Below are 9,365 nucleotides of genomic sequence, written 5' to 3' on the forward strand. Positions count from 1 at the left end.
GTGGAATAGAATGAAAATATTAAGAGGATGGAATATCCCGTTACATGCATGGTAGACTTGTGGCAGGCAGTCAGAGAGAGCAGTGTCACAGAAACCTGGAGAGGACAGTGATCAACAGTGTGGAGGACGCACAGAGGTTCTTGGCACCTTTGGAACTGAATGCCCCCTTCCCCTACCCCAGACCCTCCACTTCTGCATTGCATCTGTCTCGTAGACACCTTCACAAGAGATCTGGAGTGGGAGGAGGGCTCAGGCAGGAAGAGTTTAGCAATGGGGATTGGAAGGGGCCTACCAGACCCCCCCCTTTCACACAACCCCCACCCCTTAAAACACCTCCCTCCACCACCACCAGGGGAAGAAGGCCTTTGAACGCATCAACAGCCTCACTTTCAAGAAGTCACTGGATATGAAAGCCCGACTGGAGGAGGCTATCCTGGGAACCATCGGGGCCCGGCAAGAGATGGTGCGGCGCAGCCGGGGTAAGCGATGGCTGCCAAAGATTCCTACCCCCTGGGCCGGCCAGACCCCTTCCCTTTCCCTCAGCTTCTCTCCAGTGGCAGCTGTGCCCCACATGGAAGGGACCACTGAGCCCTGTGCACACTAGCGCACTCAGATGGCGAGGTTTCCCATTGACAGTGTGATTGCTTGTACTTCTGTGTCTCAGAGAGAAGCCCATTTGGGAACCAGGAGAACGTGAGATGGAGGAAGAATGTCACACACTGGAAGCAAACCTCGGACAGAGTGGACAAGTGGGTGGGGCAGAAAGAGAATTGGACTGGGCTTGGGGGATGGGGGGAGGGGGACAAGAAACAACTGGGCAAGGGGTGGAGGTAGTTAGGAGTTCAGAAACTGGACCTGAGGCATCCCTCCACAAACACATCCAGGAACCAGAGACAGAACCAGCCATAGCATGGCAAGGTGGGTCCGGTTGATGCCTTTCGCTGTACACACACATGGTCCAACACTGCCCCCCCCCCCCCCATACACACACATGGTCGAACACTGCCCCCCTCCGCCATACACACACACATACACACGCTTCTCTGCAGAACCAAGGATGAGATGGAACATGAAGCCCTCGTGGACGGGAACCTGGCCACAGAAGCCAACCTCATAGTACTGGATACGCTGGAGGTCATTGTGCAGGTAGGGATCCTTGGGCAGTGACCCCAAGGATATGCCTTCTGGGCCTGGGGCTGACGATGACCCTTGACACCAAGATTCCCTTGTCCCAGCCTCCCCTCTCCATCCATACATCCTTCTTTCCTCCTTCATTCACCCGTCCATAAATCTGCATGCAGTCTGTCCACTTTTTTCTCCTCCATCCATCTTTTTCCCCAGACAGTGATTCTGTCAGAAGCTAAGGAGGGCCTTCTAGGGGCCGTATTGAAGGTTTTGCTGCACAGTCTGGGCTGTACCCAGAGCGCCCTCTTCCTGCAACATGGCCTGGCCACACAGAGGGCCCTCGTGTCCAAGGTGAGAGGGGCCCAGGCAGGTGTCACACATCTCCTGTCCCCCAACTTGGTGTCCCCGTGACCCCTAGACCAGAGTCTTTGCCCCTGCTCTCCAGCCAGGACCTTTTACTAGGTATAGGAAAGGGGCTGCAGAATTTGCCCAGAGTCCAGTGCCCAGCCTTTCTCCCTGGACACTCCCAGATCACGGGGTGAGGCCCTCTACACCCGCTGTGTTCTGGAAAGGAGCCCAGGCTATGTCAGCTCCCAGGGAGAGGATGCACACACGAGTGCCTATGTGTACGTGTGTGCCTAACGTGTGTTGGGGGGTGGGGGCGGCAGTTCCCTGAGCTTCTGTTTGAAGAGGACACAGAGCTGTGTGCAGACCTCTGCCTGAGGCTTCTTCGCCACTGCAGCAGTCGAGTCACCACCATCCGCACCCATGCCAGCGCCTCCCTCTACCTCCTTATGCGCCAGAACTATGAGATTGGAAATGTGAGTAGGGGTGGGTGGGGACTGCAGGGGCTCAGAGAGGGTGGGGGCAGGAGCAAAGGAAGGCAAGAAGGAAGGAGGGGCTCAGCCCTCCCCAGCTCTCATGGGGCTCCTCCCCCACAGAACTTTGCCCGGGTGAAGATGCAGGTGACCATGTCCCTGTCGTCTCTCGTGGGGACAACACAGAATTTCAACGAGGAACATCTGCGGCGTTCACTCAAGACCATCCTGACCTATGCCGAGGAGGACCTGGAGCTACGGGACAGCACCTTTGCTGAGCAGGTGCCTGAGGCCTGGCCTGGCCCCCCCCCCCCCAGCCTCCTCCCCCTCCAGCCACCCTCCTGGCCTCCCTCCAATGCCTGCAATTGCCCCCCAGGTCCAAGATCTCATGTTCAACTTGCACATGATCCTGACAGACACAGTGAAGATGAAAGAGCATCAGGAAGACCCAGAGATGCTCATTGATCTAATGTATAGGTGAGGGGGGATGGGCAGGCAGTCAGGGGGCGGCTGGGGGGGGGACAGGCAGGTGGTCAGGAGGCTGGAGCGGGGGGGGGGGACGGGTGGGCAGGCAGGGGGCTGGTGAGGGCATGGTCAGATGAGGGGGATGTATCAACCTCCTGCTTGATACTAGGATTGCCCGTGGGTACCAGGGCTCCCCAGACCTTCGGCTGACATGGCTTCAGAACATGGCCGGCAAGCACGCAGAACGGGGGAACCATGCTGAGGCAGCCCAGTGCTTTGTCCATGCGGCAGCCTTGGTGGCTGAGTATCTTGCCCTGCTGGAGGACAGTCGCCACCTGCCTGTGGGCTGTGTCACCTTCCAGGTGGGCAGGAGGCAGTGGGAGTATAGGGGTCATGACCAGGGGGGATGGTGAGGAAGGATGTGCCCGGCCTGAACCCCTCCATGGACACCGGGTCGCCTTCTTGCCTAGAGCATCTCGTCCAATGTGCTAGAAGAGTCGGCAATCTCAGATGACATCCTTTCCCCTGATGAAGAGGGGATCTGCTCTGGCAAGCATTTCACTGAACTGGGACTTGTGGGGCTGCTGGAGCAGGCGGCCACCTCCTTCACCATGGTCAGCTGGGGTCCAGGGGAGTGGGCTGATGGGAGGGAATAGGGGAGCAGAAATCATTGAGGGGCCCCCAAAGAGCCCCTGTCAGAGGGAGAGGGAAGCCCAGGGGGTTAGACTGGCTAGAGACCCAACAAGGAAAACCCAGGGATGAGTTTAACTCCGTGGTTCCACTCCCTGTGCTCCAGGGTGGGCTGTACGAGGCTGTGAATGAAGTCTACAAGATCCTCATCCCCATCTTGGAGGCCCATCGGGACTATAAGAAGCTGGCCATCGTTCACGGGAAGCTGCAGGAGGCCTTTACCAAGATTATCCATCAGGTCAGAGCCAAGCCCTGGCCCTCTCACCCCCAGCCTTCATCCCTACATCAGTAGCTGACTCTAGGACCCTCTGTCCATGCCAACATTTTGTCCCCCAGGTCACCATGCCCCCTCTGCACAGGCCAATGGCTTCCCCCACACTGGCCCCTTGGATAGACTAGGTTCCCACACACACCCCTAGCCCCACTCTCTGCCTCCACCCCACCCCCACATACAGGCTGGATCCTGGGACTGGGTCAGTACAAAGGGTGAAGGTGGAAAAGTAGCCCCGGGAGGTTTGGGGGAGATTTGAGTGGGCAGTGGATGGTGGGGTGGAATGCAGTGGACCTCAGGACCTTTCACCTTCTCTCTCACTTTGTTTCTCCCTTCAGAGCTCTGGTTGGGAGGTAAGCTGAGTTACAGTCTCCTGCCTGAGCTAGACACCCTCTATGGAGCCTGCTGGGATAGCCCTACAACCACCAGGGGGAGCTCAAGGAACTCAGCAGCCCCCCACACACACACACACACACAACCCCCATTCCCCAGGATCAGAAGCAGCTGTGGCTTGGCAGGGGGGAGGGGAGGTGTTAAACCCTGTCCAGTCTCCACCCCCTGCCTGGCACAGCTGTGGGGTGGCCATTGCCAGGGTCATGATCCCCCCTCCTCCCCTCTCAAGTCCCGTGGGCAGCGCCTGAGCCCAGATGACTCAACCCAGCTGTGGCTGCTGCCTCTGGGGAGTCCCCGAGTGCTAGGGGGAGGGGAAGGGCCTCCCTGGGCACCCTCTTCCTGTGGGCAGTCATGCCCCCACACATACACATACCACTCCCGGCCTGGTTCTGGAACTGTGGTTGAATAGTCCAGAGAGGGTGAAAAAAGACAATGCCAACATCCTGGCAGTTCCCTCACCAGGGCTGAGGCTGCTGGCACCAACCAGAGCAGCCCTCCAGAAACCCCAACGCAGAGTAGAAACCCCCACCCAATTCAGCACAACCCCCCCCAAAGCCTCCCCAACCTCCAACCCAGAACCCAGCCTGCCCCACCCAATTCTGAGCAGCCCCCCAGAAACCCCCCACCCAGCAAGCAGCCCTGAGGCTGTTTCTCCTGTCTCTGTGTCTTCTGTTAATTAGAGCCAGTCTTGTCAACCCCCTTGGTAGGGCTATTTTTAGGCCCCTCTGGGGTTCTGAGAGTTTCAGTCCTAACATGGTTTTGGTGTGGTTTGGGCATGGGGGCCACCTGGAACCTCTAGGCCTTCCCCTACCCTCTCCTTTCCCAGAGCTACTTGCCTCAGGTTATGTGTTGGAATGGGTTGATTCCAAGGGCCCTTGGATTTGGGGTTGCTTGACCTTCTGGGGTCCCCTGCATTTAAGTCCAGGTTCATAAGGAAAGGAACCTATGCCTCAGGTCACAAGTGAATGTGTTTTCTCTCCTTCCTCATTCCTCTATGTTCCCTGTGACTGGTTCATCCCCTGTCTGGACATGCCATTGGTGAGTGAATTAATTTCAACCCTAAACAGCCCCCTCCCAGAAAAAGAGACCAGCTACCTCTCTGTTCCTGTGCCTCTGTTCCCCCCTTCTATGCTAGGGAATGTGTTGTGCAGACTTGGAGAGAGGGAAGGCCAAGGAACCTGGAGTCCCGGGTGCTAGGTTTCAGGGAATGGTCTTGAGGAGCCTTGAAGGCCTCCATGGGACAAGGAAGGAGTTCAGGGATTTCTCTTTGTATCCATTTCTCTTTCTCCCTGTCTCCCCATCTCTGTCTCAATTTCTGGTCACCTCAGATCCCATCAACCGCAATTTTCCCATCTCCTCTGGAGTTAGGGGGTTGTTTCCCCCATCCCAGTCCAGGGGGGCCTCCTTAGCTAGGGCTCCTGATGTAACTTGGCACCCTGGGGAAAGGGAGGATTCCCGGGTCCCCTTTTCCACCTGACCAAGGTGGCCCTGGCCAGAGTGCCCTGAGCCAAACACCGGGAGGAAATGACTTTCCTGAAGGTAGGTGTGCTTTTCTGAGCCTAACTCCTGACCCCTAACCCAGGTCCCCAGCGCATGTTTGGGACATATTTCCGGGTCGGATTCTATGGCTCCCGCTTTGGGGATTTGGATGAGCAGGAGTTTGTATACAAGGAACCATCAATCACAAAACTTGCTGAGATTTCCCACCGGCTTGAGGTGACTTGGGGCTTGGGGGGGGGGCGATGTCCAGGGCCTGCCCTTCCTAGAGGCAGGGGCATGGACAGACTGACTCCATCCCAGAGGCCCCTGTTTCTCTCCATGCCCTACTTCTCTGAATTTCCCTCACTCCTATCCCTATCCTCTCCTGCTCGTTAGTAAGGGGACTTAACAAGGTGCTGGTGATAAGATCCAGGGGCCGGTAGGGCCTGGGCAGGCCCTGGTCCCCAGTCAACAGCTTGGTATTCTGTTCCCCAAGAAAGGGAGGGGGAGAGGGAAGGGGTGGTGCCAGCTCATGGCTGGGAGGAGGAGACTCCTAAAGCTGAGGATGGAGGGGGAGCAGAGCCTAGACATTTGTTATCAATTTAGCAGTGGATTCCAGGACCCAGGCAAGCCTGGGCTACCCACGTGATGAGTAAGGGAAAGGGGGGCTGGTGTAATGACTCAGGGTAGGGGGGACGCTGTGGGCTGCGGCTGGGCTGGCCGGAGCCGGGCTCATTAACTTTCTGACCAGTCATGAAAGGGGAAATTAGGGGTTGGGGAGAAATCCTGGGTCCCCCTTACCCCCCTGCCCTGCCGAGACCCAATCTGGCCCCATTCCCCAAAGTGTCTCCCAAACCCTTGACCTTCCTCTCCTCAGGAATTCTACTCGGAACGCTTTGGGGATGATGTGGTTGAAATGATCAAAGACTCTAACCCTGTGGACAAAGCCAAGCTGGAGCCCCACAAAGTAAGAGGAGACCCATAAACATAGTCCCTGGCATCCCTTCACCTTCGGCAGTTCTGAAGGATGAAGCAGGGGGCATCCAGAAGGTGTAGCCTCTGGGGCTGATTGGCAGGCATCTAGAGGATGTTTGGGAGAGAGCCTTGACATGATTGAGTCATGTGGGGGAGGTGGTAATCCTAGGGCATTTGAGGAGCCCTCACAGCCTTCTTGCTGGGCCATTCCCAGGCCTACATCCAGATCACCTATGTGGAGCCCTACTTTGACACATATGAGCTGAAGGACCGAGTGACATACTTCGACAAGAACTATGACCTCCGCACTTTCCTGTTCTGTACGCCCTTCACGGCCGATGGCCGGGCCCATGGGGAGCTTCGGGAACAGCACAAGAGAAAGACAATACTGAGCACAGCCCATGCCTTCCCCTACATCAAGACCCGAATCAATGTCATCCACAAGGAAGAGGTGCCAGGGCTGCGATCCCAGGGGCTGAGATGGGACCCCCCCCCCGGCCAGGGCAGGGCAGAGGCCACATACCCCAGCTTTCCTAAGTCCCACCCAGGCCCCCTTGTCATTCCCAAACCCATCCCAATTGTGTGTCCCCAGACTGTGCTGACACCCGTGGAGGTAGCCATTGAGGACATGCAGAAAAAAACACGGGAACTCGCCTTTGCCACAGAGCAGGAACCTCCTGATGCCAAGATGCTCCAAATGGTGCTCCAGGGCTCTGTGGGGCCCACAGTGAACCAGGCACGTCATTCAGAGTGTGGAAACCTGGGTTGGCTGGGCATAGACACCGACCTAAATGGGTGGTATCGCTGGGCCAAGGCAGATAACCAAGCATGAGCTGGAGGATGGGTGAACCAGGTGGGAGGCCAAGGATGGAGGACACCACAGTGAAATAAGGCCAGGCTTCATGGTGTTTGATGTTCCAGGGTAGTAATTGCAGGCCTGGAATGCTACCCAGGCAAGGCTCAAAGTGGAGATGTGAACTCTCTTATCACCCACACACAGGGTCCCCTGGAAGTGGCACAAGTGTTTCTGGCTGAGATCCCTGAGGACCCCAAGCTCTTCCGACACCACAACAAGCTTCGTCTTTGCTTTAAGGACTTTTGCAAGAAGTAGGTCTCCCTATCTCCCCCGTCCTCCCCAGACTTCCAGCCCCACAGCCCCCCCACCCCTCGTCTGGGCCTTCCTACCTCACCCCATCTCATGAGCTCCCCAGCCCCTCCTAGAGCCTGAGCCCCTCTCCTGGCCCCAGGTGTGAGGATGCCCTGCGGAAGAACAAGGTCCTGATTGGCCCTGACCAGAAGGAGTATCACCGAGAGCTGGAGCGGAACTACAGCCGCCTGAAGGAGGCGCTGCAGCCCCTGCTGACTCAGCGCATCCCTCAGCTGTTTGCCCCTGCTGCCTCAGGTCCCAGCCCCAGGTAAGGAAGCAGAGTCCCCAAGCCAAGGAGACATGATGATCTTTGGATATCGTGACGCTCCATCACATTTCTATAGGGTTTTAATGTTTAACAAGTGCTTAGAGTCCATTAGCTCATTTGATTCTGGCCACAACCTAGGCACTATTATTACAGATGAGGAGACTGAAGCTCAGAAGGGTTAAGGGCCATAAGAGGCAGCTAGGTATCAATCATAGTGCATAGAGTGCTGGAATTGGCATCAGCCCTCATCAGCTGTGTGAGCCTGGGCAGCCCCACTTTCCTCATTTGTAAAACAGGAATAATAACACCTACCTCACCAGCTTTTTATGAGGGATTAAGAGGAATGATACAGATAAAGGGCTTTGCAAACCTTAAAGCCTATTTAATTGTTAGCTATTATTATCATTACTTCCCTCGGGCTGTACAGCTGGTAAGTACCTGAGATTGGATTTGAATCCAGATCATCCTGACCACCAGATACAGTGGCCAGTATCTTCCAGGATGCCTTCCAACACATGGTCTGGGGGTCTTTGAGGAACCTGGTGTGAGGACATGAAGCTTAGATAGAGGCTGAAGGGAGGCTAAATGGGCAAATTCACTTACTTAGATGCCTGTCTTTAGCTTTTCTTTGTGTGCCCAGAATTTAGCACAGCAAGTAAATGTTAGGAGCTTAATAAATGTTTATTGACTGACTGACAGTGAAGGAATAACCCTAATGATGTGGAAAGGGGATAATAGTTGGGGGCTCTCTGGAGGAGGGAGAGGTTTTTCTAAAAGGAAACCTTGGGGTGGGGATGGGGGGGACATAAACTGTTACTCTGATGTGTCCTTCCTTCCCTCTCCCTTCACCCCCTACCCCAGGAACTCTTTGAACAGAACAAGTTTCAGAAAATTTGAAGGCTGATTGAAAAGGATGCCAAAGGACAGAGGCCAGCCCAGAGGGCTGGGAACCCCCCTGCACACACAATGGAGGCCTGGCCTGGGGCGGCCAGGACTGGGCCGCTCTGGTGCTTTTGTGGCTTCTACAGCTTCCCCTTCCCCCTCTGGCACTGGGCCCACTTGGGGGAGGAGGGGTCTACACCTGTGTTTACGTTTTCCTTTTTTTAATTTAAAGTGACTTTTTAAAAAATCACCCACCGAGCATGATTTCTCCCTTGAAGGGGGCTGGTTGGGGGCGGGTTTCCTGTGGTCGGTCTCTCTGTGGGAGGCTACTTGTATGTCACACCTCGTCTACATGCTCCCGGCCAGGGAGCTTGGCCAAACTGGGTTGGGGTGGCTAGGGAGGCAGTGAACCCTTCCTGCCAGCTGGACCTAACCCGGGGAAAAGAAGAGGGGGGCACAGTGGGGGCACTCCGCCCACTCGTGGCCCGCCCTCTCCCCCTCGGCTTGGGTTGGGATGTTTGGAGATGTTTTGGTAACTTCGTCGCCGACACCGCCCTCCCCCCCCCCCAACAGCTGGCCTGCTGTGGATAAGGAAGGAGGGAGCTACCCTGGTACAGGGGGTTTTATCGAAGTTTGAAGAGGGTGGAACTTCTGGCAGAACCCCAAGATGCCCCGACATTTTGCCCCACACCCCTTCTCCAGGAAGGGTTTCTGGGGCGCAAGAAGTGGAGGAGGCCCCTCGAGTTTTATCCCCGTCGGGCTGACTCCTTCCAGGGGGACACCCCGAGCCGGGAGGGACCCGAGAAGCCCTCCAGCCCAGAGTCGTTCCTTTCCATTTCGGAAGGGTGCTGA

The 9,365-nt window shown here is 56.3% G+C and overlaps 1 protein-coding gene across 1 annotated transcript in view; it reads left to right on the plus strand.

Annotated features, from left to right (window-relative positions):
- Positions 1–8,763, plus strand: part of DOCK6 (dedicator of cytokinesis 6) — a 56,471-nt gene extending 47,708 nt beyond the window's left edge. The window contains exons 33-50 of the mRNA XM_069083031.1: positions 353–479; positions 665–749; positions 1,050–1,146; positions 1,342–1,476; positions 1,794–1,946; positions 2,067–2,225; positions 2,320–2,420; positions 2,578–2,770; positions 2,879–3,022; positions 3,205–3,336; positions 3,708–3,722; positions 5,353–5,478; positions 6,119–6,208; positions 6,431–6,667; positions 6,809–6,952; positions 7,217–7,323; positions 7,464–7,631; positions 8,493–8,763. Of these exons, the coding sequence (XP_068939132.1) occupies positions 353–479; positions 665–749; positions 1,050–1,146; positions 1,342–1,476; positions 1,794–1,946; positions 2,067–2,225; positions 2,320–2,420; positions 2,578–2,770; positions 2,879–3,022; positions 3,205–3,336; positions 3,708–3,722; positions 5,353–5,478; positions 6,119–6,208; positions 6,431–6,667; positions 6,809–6,952; positions 7,217–7,323; positions 7,464–7,631; positions 8,493–8,535 (2,256 nt within the window). The 3' untranslated portion in view covers positions 8,536–8,763. The remainder of the gene's footprint in view (positions 1–352; positions 480–664; positions 750–1,049; positions 1,147–1,341; positions 1,477–1,793; positions 1,947–2,066; positions 2,226–2,319; positions 2,421–2,577; positions 2,771–2,878; positions 3,023–3,204; positions 3,337–3,707; positions 3,723–5,352; positions 5,479–6,118; positions 6,209–6,430; positions 6,668–6,808; positions 6,953–7,216; positions 7,324–7,463; positions 7,632–8,492) is intronic.
- The last annotated feature ends 602 nt before the right edge of the window (positions 8,764–9,365 follow it).

The sequence above is a fragment of the Petaurus breviceps genome, unplaced genomic scaffold (assembly GCF_028583685.1).
Source record: "Petaurus breviceps papuanus isolate PSGF00001 unplaced genomic scaffold, PetGlider_PUasm1.0 172, whole genome shotgun sequence".
In the NCBI taxonomy this organism is placed as follows: Eukaryota; Metazoa; Chordata; class Mammalia; order Diprotodontia; family Petauridae; genus Petaurus; species Petaurus breviceps.